The sequence below is a fragment of the Polistes canadensis genome, unplaced genomic scaffold, assembly GCF_001313835.1.
Source record: "Polistes canadensis isolate GaletaPanama2010 unplaced genomic scaffold, ASM131383v1 scaffold_0, whole genome shotgun sequence".
NCBI classification, from domain to species: Eukaryota; Metazoa; Arthropoda; class Insecta; order Hymenoptera; family Vespidae; genus Polistes; species Polistes canadensis.
In genome coordinates, this window is record NW_014569547.1 from 3,107,673 (window position 1) to 3,123,762 (window position 16,090).

General features: G+C 31.4%; 1 protein-coding gene across 3 annotated transcripts in view; it reads left to right on the forward strand.

The window, feature by feature from the left end:
• The first annotated feature begins 327 nt into the window (after positions 1-327).
• Positions 328-16,090, forward strand: part of LOC106789267 (gamma-aminobutyric acid type B receptor subunit 2) — a 46,927-nt gene continuing 31,164 nt past the window's right edge. For all 3 annotated transcript variants that reach the window (XM_014753383.1, XM_014753468.1, XM_014753551.1), the window contains exons 1-2: positions 328-368; positions 5,393-6,780. In XM_014753383.1, the coding sequence (XP_014608869.1) occupies positions 5,449-6,780 (1,332 nt within the window). In that variant the 5' untranslated portion in view covers positions 328-368; positions 5,393-5,448. The remainder of the gene's footprint in view (positions 369-5,392; positions 6,781-16,090) is intronic.

The window sequence follows — 16,090 nt, forward strand, 5'->3', positions numbered from 1 at the left end:
CACTATTGTTATTATTTCTACAAAACAACGACAAAATATATATGATGTCGGATGAAAATAAACGTCTGTGAAATTGTGTGTGACATTCGTGTGCGGTTGAACACGACGACGAAGATTGCAAAATCATTTTATAACGTAATTTCGCGCGTAAAAATTGCGCGTTCAATATTGAAATTTGAAAATTCAACGCGTCATCTATACTCGTGCGGAATACATACATCCAATTGAAATTGCTCCGAGGGAAAATTTAAAAAAAAGGAGAATAACTACTAAAAAGAAATAAAAAATAGAAAAGAGAAAAAAAAAAAAGAAAAAGAGAAAATGCTGAAAATGAAGCGGAAATGTAATATTAATATAGGAAGGATACGGTACGTCGATTTGTACAATCATATACGTTTTATTTGTTGAAAATTATTAAATAAAAGCAAGCTCGCGTTACGTATACGTAAATATTTATACATCATCGTATTAACACCGTAATTCGACTAAAACGATTACAATACACAATTATAATACGCTTAATTGCAAATTTTTTAATAAATTCATCCATATTATCATAAAGATTATTAATTTAAAAATTATCAATTTAAATTATTAATTTAAATAAAATATAAGATATATACAATATATAAATAGAAAAGAGTACTTCTTACCAGCTAAGAATTTTCCCAAAGGTCTCTGACAAATTGAAAAACAATTTGGAATACTTCGAAATAAGGATTCGGTGGCTACTGAAAAACTTTGCTATCGAGTTTTCCACGAGTTCTCCGAAAGAATTTTCCGTGAGACTTCTTGGGGTTAGGGGGAGGGGGGGGAAGGGGCTTTGGAAAGAAAAAAATATGATCTCCAGCAACGTATTCCCTCGTCTACGTATAATAATTTAATACTCTACCAATACTAACAATTTGGTCAATAGTAATATCGCCTAAAGTACTTGACGAATTTGATAAAAAAAACTTGCGAAAAATTTTCTGTACTTTTATTTTTATCACACACACGCACGCACATATATATATATAAACAAAATAAAACTAGTTGAAAGCTTTGGATTTCATCGCAATTGTTGGAAAATGATGGAATGTGTCCATTATTACAAGTATCTTTTACATATAAGACAACTAGGGTGTACTCTCGAAAGTTTAGTCATTTTTATTTATGGTACGTCAACTCGTTGAACAATCTCGTGAGACTTTTTCTTGAGATAAAAGTTCACGAAGAAAAAAAAAATTATTCACTCTGTTCTCTCTCTCTCTCTCTCTCCGTCTCTCGAACAAACGAGTAAGGACAACTTCAAAATCTCGTATTATATGTGCTTTACGTTATAATGAAGCTTCAAGTTTTTTCTAATTATTTTAATAGCAATTATTTCAATGTAACTATAAACTAACACAAAGATTTCATATTATCACATAGATATATAGGAGAGATTTATTTTCATTGTCCTCTGTCGTATTACATTATTACGAACGCTTATATCCAACGTTGTAAAACAAAATTTTTTCGAATAATAATTTCAATGATTATTCTTTATCTTGTAATCTTCTAATCCGTGAAAATCTATTTAAAAATGTCATTTGTAACGTTTCCCACAAAATGTCGGATTATTTTTATCGCGTCTCTCTCTTTGTTTTATATAAAAATAGTTAATATTTGTTGTACGACTTGTGCGAATGATCGTTTTCAACGTGAACAACAACATTACCGGATAAAAATAATGGATGAATAGATTTTCATATTACGTTTCTGCTCCTCCCCTTCCTCCCACTCTTCTTTCATTGCATGGTATATCATAAATGCAACGTTTAAAATTCATATTGAAGGTGAACACACGTTTTTATCGCATAGAAAATGGAACATTTTCCTTATTACTTTACAATCCAATTGGCAACACCACCTACCCCCTGTAATGTAATTTTCTTATTGCATATATTATAACAATTTGGAAGTGTTATAACTATGGATGAGAAAAGTTAACGATAATCACATAAAGCCTGTCACGTTATGATATATTAAATCACACATTAAGGGTAACATACCCGTTTCACGCGTTATACGTTGAACAAGTTTCTACATATCCATAATTAATTGCTGGAAACCGCACGAGTACGCTAACGCACTACCATCCTCTTCAACATAATTTCATAACTATTTCGTAGTATAGGACACCTATACGTTTAAATTAACGTACGTCTAATGAAATAGAAATGTCCATTAAACAAAAAAGAACAAAATAAATAAATAAATAAATAAAGAAAATAAAGAAAAGAAAAGAAAAGAAAAGAAATATAAAGAAAAAAAGTTTGTTTAATGGAGTGTAATTTTCAAAAATATAATCTTGGCATTAACGAAACTCATTAAAAATTACGAAGATTTTATATCAACCAGGTGAGATGTTTTTCTTTCCCGGATAATAAAAAATTCTTTCTCCATGCTTTCTTTTTCGCATCTTCCTTTTTTTCTTTTACCCCGCTTTTATCCTATCATTCTATTTTACCGTCCTCCTTTTCTCACTCTGTCTCGCACCCCATTCTGCTTTCTTATTTTTTCTTTTCTTTTCTTTTTTTATTATTATTATTATTATTATTATTATTATTATTATTCTCTATCCTTTCTCGCATAGTTTCCCCTTTTCAAGATAGGAAAGAGCAATCGTCGTAAAAAAAAAAAAAAAATGCGGCTCATTTTTTCCCCGAGTATCCGGGAACGGTGTGATATATTAATCATCAAATAAAATCAACGATAACGTAACAAGCCACTTACGGATTCGATTGTTCTGTCATTTTTAATAATACTTTTACGTTTAAAATATTCCTTTTTTTTTTGTCACTAACTAAGACAAATGTTCGCGTTATTTCAAAAATCGTGAAAATATTATATTGACGAGAGGTTCGTATCGAACAGATTATATAAAAATTTGAAATTAAAAGAAATCTTTAATCGATTTCATTTAATAATAAACTATGATCCATATACCTATATATATACGTTGACTGTGTAAATATACATTCGTCATAGAATGTAACAAAGTCTGATAGAATTCACGTATATTCTATAGCATATTTAAATCGAGAAGCCTATACACATAAATATTCAGATAATATTAACATATTCATAAGCCACGTACCATCGGGTTCGATTATCCACAAAATGTCAGTTTAAATCCCTCAGTATAAACGTACAACCCTCGCGCCTTGTCTTTATAAATTGTCAAAAATATTTTTTCAATACGTTACCGATACAATATGGCGGTATTTTTTTATGTTATCCAAAACTTCATGGGGGAATGTCAAATATTGGAATTCATTGAAACGACACGAACTACTACTTGCTTTTCGATACGTTCGTATATTCGATAAGAAAACAATGACGGAGAATTGTTGTTGACAAAAAAATCGATAATATTATCGAGGCCTATTTTTACGGTCAGAATTTAAATTTAAAGTCAAGCAGATTCGTATAGATTACATTTATCCATTGTTTTCATATTTCTGAATACTTTTGTTCATTTAATCTTTCTCCCTCTCTTACATTTTTGGGATACACATACCATACAAAGGAGGTTATATTGTGAGGTAGGTCAGGCGGTCGAGAGGTCTGCCCTAATATGAGACTTCGAACCTTCCAGTTCTCTGTCAACTAAGTACCTATCAGAAGTGTCACGTACGTCCTAGTCCATTCCATACTAGTTTCAAGGACATTGTAATAAAACTATGACAGCATCTATAAATCGAACCGATCGATTAAAAATGTTTTACCTTTCTTAAATATAATCAATCAATACAAATTTTCTTTTAAAAATAGATCACACAAAGAATTTATATAATAGATTTGAATTAATAATCAAAATTCATCGTGCTTGATCAACAAGGAATATTTGCATTCAGTACCAAACACAACAATTTGATAATTGTCTCATTTGGCAGAACATTAATATACGGTGGACTGTAAACGGGTAACTAGTACTAGACAATGTCCTTTGATATTGCATATATCTATGCATTGTAGAAGGCGTGAATACGGATCTGTATGTCTAGCTCTCGAATCGACAGAATGCGGATCAAAGGTATTGTCCAAATCCCGCAACTAGGGTGTCACGTTACGAGCCCTTTCAAAACTCTCTATAGGAAGAAGTTCGTCATTGAGAAGTGGATCGAGGATGCTGGAACAGTTCCCTTTTCGAAATCGATAATATTCTTTGCTTCTTTTTTCCTCTCGTTTTATCTATCTCCTTTCCACTCTCATTTTCCTATCTTTTTTTCTGCAAATGTAATATTGTCTATGCGAATAATATGCCTAGGTCGAATTATATTATGTTCTAGTGAATTTTCATGCAAATATAGTTTTTTTTTTTTTTTTTTTTTTTTTTTTTTTTNTCCTTTCCACTCTCATTTTCCTATCTTTTTTTCTGCAAATGTAATATTGTCTATGCGAATAATATGCCTAGGTCGAATTATATTATGTTCTAGTGTATTTTCATTCTAATATAGTTTTTTTTTTTTTTTTTTTTTTTTTTCATTTTTTTCGAAAATATTTTCTCTCAACCATCCACGTCTATATGAGTTTCATTTTTAATTTACAATCTTTTTGTGTTTTGTTTTTTTGTTTTTAGGATAATATTACATCCATATATAGTTAAAAAATATACATATATATATATATATATACTGATACGTTTACGTTTTTATATACGCGAATTTCATTTCTTTGTTGCTTGAAACTTCGTATTATCACAAAATAACGTAATGTAAATTTATATATGTAACATCGTGCATTAAATTCATTGCTCGACGAAGCTATCACATTTATCAAACATATATAACTACGTTATAAAACACAATATCAGAAGAAAAGAGTAACCGAGATCTCTTATTGTTAATAAAAGTTAACATCTTTTCAACTTAAAACTTTTATCGATAAATAACGTTCATTTGAAATAACAAACCGAACAACGATACTTTAAGAACTCTTCGTTTCTTTTCTTTGCCCCTACCCCTTTCACCCTTTTTTCTTCTCGAAAACAATTGTAAAATGTTCAGAGATCATATTTTAAAATAATATTTTTTTGTTTCCGATTCTCGATATTTAATTGATCGTGTTTCATCAATATAAATCGAGCTGATAATAATGAATTAGTATAAAAAAAGAAAAAAAAAACAAAATATACGTTGTTCAACTTAGGATAAAATTAATATAATAGAACACATAATCAAATAAAAATGAATTGAATTTGTGTGGGCGCGGTTTAAATAAACCGTGTCTCTAATGAGATTATCAAAGTTATATTTAATCGAGCGATCAGAGTAGTTTAAGTTAATGGTTTAGCAAGAACAGTTGTTGCACACAATTCAAAGAGAAAGTAATATATATCCATTGGTGTGGTTTCTGTTTGCAGACGATGAAAATCCAAGGGGCAAACCCGAGTCGTCGAAAACACGACGACGACTGATTATGAAGTTTAGTCGAACGAGCCGTCATTTCTCTCGTCACCTCCTGTCGTATTCTCCCTTTGAGGCCCTTCATCTTCGTCACCTTCTGACCTTCCTATTAATCGGACTAACCTTTCTTCGTAGTGTTTTACCGTGCAATTGCGAAAAATCTAAACGATACGAAACAGACGAAATTTTAATAAACGAGGATCAAATATTATATCCAAGAAACGACGAATCTAATGAAAAAGAACAACAAAACGTGTCTATCGTCGAAGAGTTATCAAATAAATTGGAAGTTCATGATTCGATAGATGAATTGACCCAATCCGATGATATTTTCATAAATGATTTTTTAATAAAGGAAAACGATCCGAGTACGAGAAGACGGAAAAGACGAAAGAAAAATCGTACAATCGTAGATACGTCACGAAGGGAAGATACTTTTGTGATAAATGACACGGATTCTTTAACGATTATTTGTGATAATACGACCATATGTGACACGAGAAAAGAAAACGATAATAATTCGACTGTTAATGGTACATCAGTAAAATGGATTACACAAAATGTTAGTAAAGTTTTGGAGGAAGATGCACCGTTTCTTGGTTTTGAAGGTTCCCAGAAGTTTCCCGTTAAAGTGACACATAAACCACCATTGGTAGTTCCGCAACAGGAGAAATTTGATCGGCGTCATTTTGGTCCACCGAAAATTGACGTTCAAGAACCGACGGAGTTAGCAACGTCGATGGAACCACCTGATCTACCGAAAAGTCCAAGCAGAGATGTTCCGTTAAGACGTAAACCGGAAGAAATCGAAAGTTCGACTATGAAAGAAGAAGAGAAGAAAGAAGAGGAAAAAGAAGAGGAAGAGGAAGAGGAAGAGGAAGAGGAAGATGAAGAAAAGGAAAACATCTTTCAAATGTCTGAAATTTCATCAACGACAATAGACGATACTTCGAATGTGGATATCTTTTCTACGATCAAATCCACGACATTCCCTATCTTGACGTCAACAAGTGCGATCGAAAAGGATCCCCCTTCTTCTTCTTCTTCTTCTTCTTCTTCTTCTTCTTCTCCTTCTCATCCTTCTCTTCGTGAGAACGTTGAACGTGTCGTAGATATCGAAGAAACGGTGACGAGGATAAAAGAAGAAGAGGATACTGTCACGGATACGAGTGTCTTCGAGAAAATAAATGTTACGATCTTGGGACTGTTCGAGATGACACGAGGACAAGAACCAAGATCAGCAGGACCTACCGAATTCCAGGCTGCTAAATTGGCCGTTGATCGGATCAACGAGATGAACATTCTGAAAAAATTTCATCTACGTCTGATTCACAACGACACTAAGGTAGGAACGCTAGAAAAATTGTTCCTATTTCTTTCTCCCCTTTCTTTTTTCTTTTAGATATTAATAGGAAATTATCGTGTTTTAAATTTTAAACAAAATTTATCAATATTAAATCAATACTTTTGTCGCGTTATAAAATTCAAAATATTCGTTAATTCCAGCTAGAAATTATTTTCTTTACGACAGAACATTGATTTCTTTAATTCATATCTATTTCTACCAACGCTATAATATTTTACCTATTCTTTGCTAACAATGCATTGACCGATCATGAAATAGATCTGCACAATGGTCTCACACAGAATGATTCATAATACGATGCACGCTCATTCATTCTTATACAATGAACGCTCAACATTGCTATGAGTTTCTAGTAGACGCTTCGACGAAACGAAAACCACAGGTATCCTTTCCTTTCACTTCATTTATATAAGTAGATTTATGCATGTACAGATTATATACATTTGTACGTCAAAAATTGTATAAAAAAAAATATAATAATTGAAACAAGTAGCGTAATGTACAAGACTATTGAATATCGTACAAAGTAAACATCTGATTTTGATTTTCTTTCTATTTATCGGAATCATAGTTACATGACTTGAAATTTCATACGCGCTTTATTCCATAAACAATTACCCATTAACAAATAGTTTGCTCGGAGCCATTCCATATTATTTATCACATATCTCACTTCCGTCTCGTTTTACTTTATGTGACAACGAAAAAAGAAAAACAAAACTTCAATCGATAATTCGATAAATTTTTCAATATCGATTGGATTCTGGACGAAAATAACGTGAAATAAAATAAATGAAATCAATCAAACGCGTTGATTAAAGTTCGATACTTTTAGTAACACACGTCGTGATTAAAAAAAAAAAAAAAAGAAATAATCTTAGATTTATATTATGTCAATTTCAAAGAGTAAAATATACTCGGTATGCCATCAAAAAGGCAGCACACGTAATCGATAAAAGTCAACTTTCATTTCGCGACGCGATAAACATTTCACATACGACGATTTTCCAAATCTGACAAAGTACAAACGTCAATTTTATTTTTCGGTCCGATCGGAACTTGTTGCACCCTCGTTGAATCGTTCGGACAAAAACGTTCTCGTCAAACGTCCCTCGAAAGTTCGTTCTATTTTTCTCTACCGAATTTTTTTTTCTCCTTTACCTTTTTTCCTGGGTCTCTCCGTCCTGAACAAACGAATGTCTTTTAAATTGCAATTGTTATTAAATTGTAAAGTAATCGAAATGGGTTCCGGCCTGGCAACATCAGTTTTTTACGATTATTGACGAACGAGTTAACTTGACTTAACCTTTTTCAATTTTTGACTCGTTAAAAAAGATTTTAACTCCCACATCCCATCCACCCTTTCAAATTTTCCTTTGGTTCTATCAACACCATCATTTCCAGACATTATCGTTGTAACCATATTCATGATTTTGCATAATAATAACAGATTCGTTTCAGTTTACGCTTTTATGCATTACAAATACGTTCGTGCGTGATAATAACATATTATAATTTTAAAGTCCTTATATATAATATATTGAAATTGGTGTCATTTTGAAGCTAATCGAGCAATATAATATAATATTCATAAAATTGTAATAGATAAATTTTATAAGTAAAATTTGGATTTCATTGAATTCAGTCGATTAATCATAATTATAATTAATGACGAACATATATAATGTTTAATTTTTATATAGAAAAAAAAGTATGATAAAATATAAAACTAACACTAATGATACCGTTAAAGATCCACGACAACTATCGTAGATTATCTAATGAAACGACGTGTGCTCGTTCTGTACATTAATTATCGCATAATTAATCTCTTACTCATCCATTTAATGAATTCAAATGTTTCTTTTTTGCGAATAATAAACTATCACGAGGATTAGAAAAATGTTCTCTTTGAGATGAACTTTCAATGGAAAGAGTAACACGAAAGCACTCTATAACTAGCAATATTTTTATTATATTAAATAATTTACAAAAAAGAAAATAATATTTCTAGTTAAATTTTGTAAAAATTTGTATATGTGCATATTTGACATTATGAAGGAAAATGTTTAACGACATAGAACTTACACGGGAGCGTAAACGAGCTTTATTAGTAAAACGACTTCCATCAAAATCAGGATGGTAAGCGCGGGATCAAAGGAATTTTCCTCATCCCTTAAGTTACCTCGACATTTAACGTCACAAATTGATAATAAGAGTCAATTTGGATGCTTAGAGAAATTCAATTAAATCTTTCTCTCTCTTTATATATGTCTCTCTCTCTCTCTCTCTCTCTCTCTCTCTCTCTCTCTCTCTCTCTCTCTCTCTCTTTATCTTTATCTTGTCGAAATTTACCGAATAAAATTCTTCCCTAAAATAGTAAAATTTCAATTTGTAAAAATTACAAACAAATTCATCTTCCTCGAATAAAATAAACGATAGGTGAAAAAAAAATGTAAAGTACGTATGATAATTTCCTGAGTTCGATGCAATTGTGCACTGTTGACCCTTAGTTCTGTCGAAAACCTCATTAAACGGGTAATCGAAGCACCACGTGGCTTTTATACGCGTTTGCCCGGAGCAAGTATGTATATATATATATATACATATACATGTGAACCGTTTACATCAGTTGTGTTACAAACCATGCCGCAAGCTATTCTGTAATTTAACCAATCCTCCGCCGAACGAAACTCCATAAAAGCTTTGCCTTATACGATTGAGAAAGTATCTCGAAAAGTATCTCGAGTGTGACTAAATTGGAATTCGAGTTATGTCTTTCGATAGTCGTAGAAAAGGTGCAGCCTTGCGTATAACACGAACCTTCCTTTTACCTCCTGTCCTTTCAATTCCCTTTATTCTATACTTTTATCAATTCTTTTATATTACCTTACGTAAATAAATTATATTCAAATGTGTTTGTTTTACTTTTTATTATTATTTTTTTTTTTTTTTTTAGTAAGTTTATCATAGATAATATTTTTTATTTTATGACATTTTATTGCTCGTATGAATTATATACGATTAATTTTGTTCCATTCTATCTTTCTCTATACATATCGTATATAGTTTAATTTAAATATAATAAAATAAAAAATATTGTGTACGCGTGCAAAATTTATTATTCTAGCTAGCGAGGAAAAAGATAGAAACTTTTGAAACGACTAAACGAATATATTTTTTAATGAATAAAAATATAATTAAGAAAGGTTTTTTAATTAAATGCTTTCTTTCTTTGAAAAATTTGATTACAAATTCACGAAAATTCGATGAAATAATCTTTAATAAGAAAACAAGGATTAGAAAGAGGAGGAAGAGGAAATTTTGTTCCACGAGCGTTGAGATTGAAATGGGTTACTGTTTCGAAAAGTGAATTATCGTGGAAAGCACAGCGTGTTCGGTATTATTCGATTAAACTGGAATAGAGTAAAAAGGTGGAAAAAGTAAAAACGTGGGTATAACACAACACCTATAGAGATATATATATATATATACGTCCTGAAATATATTTTATTTAAATACGCTGATTTATTTTTGATTTTATTTTTAATTAATATTGATTTCCAGTAAAAGGGATACAAAGGATCATCCGATCCAGATGTTTCGCTTGTCCGCAAGACGATTTTAAAAAGTTAACGACGAACGAGAATCGTGCATTTATCAGACGCATCTACATATTTTAATTAAATGAAAGCGCTCGCACGTGGGAGCGCGATTCCGTTCGAGAAAACGAACCCAAACTAATTTGCACTTCTTCGTTCAAGGACCAAAATCAATTTAGATATTAGTTTGACAATTAATCGGACGTAATTGGTCTTGACAATTCAACATTTTCTCTCGGAAAACAAAAAAAAAATGACTTACGAGAAACGTAAATTTTCAAAAATTAATAATAAAGAAAAAAGAATCGATCGTAATTATCGATGAAGAAAATCAAACGTGAGTTATGACCAACTTCGAAAACTTTTTTTCTTCGAATTCGGCGGCCCTTTTACAAGCTCGCTATATATATAGCAAACAACTTTCTCATGAAAGTGTGTAAAAAAGCGCGTGATCGATGACACGGTTTTTCTTGACATACAAAACGCTTTTCCACTTGCTCGTAGCAGTAGAGTCTTGATGTTTTGCGCATATTTACATAACGCTGAAGCGCGTATTCTTTTTTAAAACACGCGAGAGATCAAAAGCTGAATTGTACTTTCTATTTAATGTATACATACATTTCTTCTTACACTTCTCTCTGTGTAATATTTTCTTTCCGTATTTTTTTTCTTTTTATACTTTTTTATCTTTTAGTTTTAGTTTTAGTTTTAATTTTGAACAAATCGCCAAAGAGAAATGCATCCACCGTAGAAAATATTTCTATAGTATCACGTTACACGTATCTTTATCGATGCTTCAATAAGTTCAACTGATGTATTAACATTTAATTAACTAGCTACCACGCAAGTTCACCTACGTAGATAATTCGTGACGTGCTCAGGAAATAATGAATCCTTTGTATGCTTACTAATTAGACGAAAAGTCATAATAATGAAGAAACGACGATGAGGAATGTGGGTGATTTATAAATTATTCAAATGTTATCACAGTTGGTCGTATAAATCGTGTTTTATCTGTATAACCTTTTAGGAGAATTATTGCCGAGTTAAAGATTAAAAATGAAAAAAAGAAAAAAAGAAAAGGGTCAACTTTCGGTGGTAACATTTAACCGCGGACAGATAGAATTTTGATTAATTGCTAACTGTCCCAACGTGATTTCTTTACTTGACACGATTCATTTTGAATCATCTCTCTTCTTTTCTCTTTCTATCTCTCACTTACTCTTGTTATACCTAACGTAAACCCTTAAAATCCTTAAGCTTCCCCACGTAGCGGAGATCACATCGTGTTCTTCTCGGAAACGGCATACGGCGGGCCAGATTTACGGGATAATCGAACTTTCATCCTACTCGAATTCGTGCACTTATGTTACCTATATCTACCTGTTCTTATTCAGCGTAGAAGAAATATTCTTTCTATTCGTTCTTTCTTATATCAGATAAAAAATTGATATCGTGTTGCGATAGATTATTTGGATAATGAAATTTCTAAATCTCGAAAGTTCGAAAATCTCCAAGTCTCGAATAATCTACGAATGTGTCATTTTCACGACGAACTTATTGGAATCTCTATTTCCTTTTGCATAATTTTAAAATAATATTTGTCGAATAGATACGAGAATAGATGTTTCTAAATTTTCGACTTAAAAATGTTAGAAGAATCGAAAGTGTTAGAGAAGCTTGAAGCTTATTTGCCTCACGTAGCACTAAACGAAAATATTTTCGCTAGAATTTCATCCTGAAAAGAGAAATTTTGGAAAGAGAATATATATTGCGGTAACTTTACTTTTCGAACTTTACGTTGTTGCTTATTGTTCTGCTGCAATCTACGCGTTCCTAAGAGTAACTTGTGACTTCGTATTTTATAGTTGTATCGTTGATTAAATGCACAAAGTTCGCTCGAAGGGTTGCAAATTGCAGTTACTGTTTGGGATCTCTCTGGTAACTCATTTCAAGGTGTTACAGTATAACGTGACAACAATTCGAAAGTATTCTATGAACCGCCGGTTAAAATTTTGTTAAAAGCTACCGTGATTACGGTAACTTCTTTCAAATTGCCGAGATTTCCTTCAATTTAGAAATCGGAACCAATTACGTACGGTCACAACGTTCTGGATTCCCTTATTTGATATTTGCTTGTATGTGTACGTATATTTTTATGTGTGCGTTTATGCGTGTGCGTGTATGTGTGTGTCACCCCCATTTTCTCCCCTTTCTACGTTTTATCTGCCCTTCGCAATTATCTTCCAACGTAAAACCTTTAACCATTCCAATGTTCGACACGTCCTTCGTATTTCAGGAACTAGAAAACACGTTTACACGACTGAATCGTGGTTTCTTTTATATTTCCTTTTTTTCATTTTGGTTCGTATTATTGAATCGAATGAAACTCGCTGGTATTTAAACGATCAATAGAATCATTTTTGCTTTTTTTTTTCATGTTTTTCGTTTTTTCAAACTTGGAAAAAAGACAAACGAATAAAAATAGTTGAAAAATAATTCGAATACGAATCGGTTATACGAGACGAATATTAAAAATGATTTATGCAAAGCTCGTACTAACTTCTCAGAAAGTTAAACATTTTTTTTTCTAAATATAAACGAAAAAGAATATGAGAATTTCAATGGAGAAGCATGATAACTCACGTATATATTACATATATATATATATATATATATCGTAAAGAACTGATAGAATTATAAAATAGTGAAGTTAATAAAAGAAAAACATTCGCCAAGTTGTCTCATTTTACATTCAATAGAAAAGAAATATTTCTTGAAATCTTATTATCGAAGTAATCCTATATTCATTCTGAAAGGTGGTGAACGTGTCTTTCGCAGTTTTCTATTTTTTACATATTACTATTACGAATACTAAAACAAAAATAAATTACGTTTCTCTCTAAATTGTAACGCGAGACGAATAATTATTTTCCCATTCTTTCGGATTAAAAGTATTTTTGGCATATTATAACATACCAATATCGATGTGACTATACACAATAAGAGCTTTCGAGTGATCAATAAGTAGCCCTAGGCAAATTACTTAACTAATATAAGATCGATTCTCAAAGCGAATGAGATTGCAGGTAGAAATTTCAATGTGCTTACATTTCGTGCAATAATTCATATTCACAGGTATATTGTTTCATACGCATACGCATACACATCATTTAAATAAGAACTCGTGAAAAATTATTCAATTGTCTGATATAAAATATTTAACTTCTTTCTTTTTTTTCTAATAAAAGAAATTGAATTCTCTGTTTCACACGAATGTACAATATGTACAAAGAAAGTTTTTAGACTGTAACGGGGAAATTTTAACATGGCGTTTATCTTTCCTCTTTCACTTTAATTCTTTTACTCTTTCAACGTCGATCATCGACTCCACTGTAATAATGAAGCAGAATCGAGTAAACTTGATTAAATTAGCAACCATTTTCCATTGTCGCTTTTATCTTTGTTTCTTTCACAAATAACTGTTCTCGCAAATAACTTCCCTTTTAATATTGTTGAAGATAAATCGATGAGAAAATACAAAAAAAAAAAGAAAAAAAAAGAAAAAAAAAGGAAGAAAGAAAGAAAGAAAGGAAAGAAAGAAAGAAAAAGATCGAGAAAGTTCCTTTCGAAAACTTTCCAAATGAAAAAGTTGAAGTTACCTGGATGTTAGAAATCGGTGCTAATTGAATCAAAATTCGAAAAGGTTAACTTAATTATCCGACAAATCAATTGTACGATCTTTAAATTTATCACCGAGCCAATTTAAAAGTTATCGAAATTTCGGATTGATTGAAAAATTCAATCAAAATTCAATATTCCAACATCACTTGTTCGTGATGTACTTAGCCTGATTTTTTGATTATAATAGATTTTTTTGTTAATCGTCTTAGGGTTCTTTATCTTGAATATAGGGACTTTGAACAATCCTATCACAGAATACACACACTTTCTCTCTCTCTCTTTCTCTTTTTCTTCTCGGTTTCCGTTCTATTATCTCCCTTTTCCCCCTAAACAGGAGATCTTTTGCGAGAGACTAGGGCGAGAAACTAGGGCCAAAGAAGAAAATGTTTTATCCAGCTGGCATTTATCGTACAACCTCACAGCATGACGTACGAGCGGCAGCTTCATACGGCATCAGCATTTTACGAGCTAGTCAGTGAGATGCGGGAAAGAAATGGGCTAAATGTTGAACTAGGAACACCTTTTGGAAAAAGAGATCAACGAAAGACCAGTGTGTACACACCTGCTGGCTCAGCGCATCGATCCTTTTGAAATTTTCCCGATTTTCCAACTCCCACCCACACCCCTCCCCACCCCGTCCTATTTTCACATCAATCATCCACTTTTCTCCTTTTTCACCCTCCATGTATCATTGTCTTCTTGTCTTCCTATTTTTCCACACTACGTATACTCCACACATCTTGATATATATTATATTATATTATATTTATAACAAATCTTATGATTTTTCTTCTAAAATTCATTCAACGCTTATTTCAATCTTATATATTGAAAAGTTTGATATAACATAAGGAGAATATTGTATACGTACCTATATTTTGGAGGATTAAGTATAATATCATGAAATTTATTAAATAATTATAAAATGCTGATCAATTTATAGTTTCATTTCGATAATTTGAATTTCATACTCGGTAATATAATTTTAGAAAATAAATTTCAAGTTCACTCCCCCCCCTTCCCCACCCAGGTTCATTCTTGATAATGTTCATACTTTGAATTTCATATATATAAATATAAGCAATATATAAATATGTTATAAAAGAATACGTTAGAAAAATCCGAAAAACGTTTATACCTCGGGAAAGAAGATTTTTCATAGCTGTCAAGGTTCTCGTCTTGTCACACGTCTTATTTCGGGATTTACCTTGACAATTGGAAAAAGTCCATTTCAACTTTCTTCCATTCTAGTGATTTCTCTTTCTCTATTTACTTCAGTATCTTCTCAGCTTGCTTGCTTGCTTGCTTCCTTGCTTGCATTGGTAACAATTTATAGACTACGATTCGCAATCTGCTAAACGTTTTTCAGTTTTACCTTATAAGTGTCGACAGCACGTTTCCGTTTCTCTATTTTCTTCTGTAGCAAAGTAATAACGTCCACCTCGACCGAACGAAAATTGACTAGAAACTATTACGAACTCGCCACACACACAAAAATTATTATAAAATATATTATATATTATAAATTAAACAAATTAAAATAATTAGAGAGAGATTATAAGTAATCACAATTCAAAAAATGAAGAAAATAAATTCGAAATTACGAATGTTTGCTTAATATTTTCGATTTTGATTGTACAACAAAGAATACACGAAGATCATTCGAAACGATATAAGAGTAATTAAAAAAGTATCCTAATTCTTCGATGTGGACAAACTTAAAACTCATTATCCATCGATATTGAACTACTTTCGCAACAGGTCTCAAGCTACAAGTCGTTATCCTGACCATTACTTTCTTTGATCATATTTTTTTCCATGTTGTAATAATACTTAGAAAAAAATAATCCTTTATCCTTGAGAGGTGTTTTAAAATAATTAAAGAAAATAAAAAACAAAAAGGAGAAAAATAAATCTTTATGGAAAAATGTATAGAGACAATCTCTGTTAGAAAAAAATATCCATCATAAATATTGATGATCTGAAACGAAAACTTTTTAAAA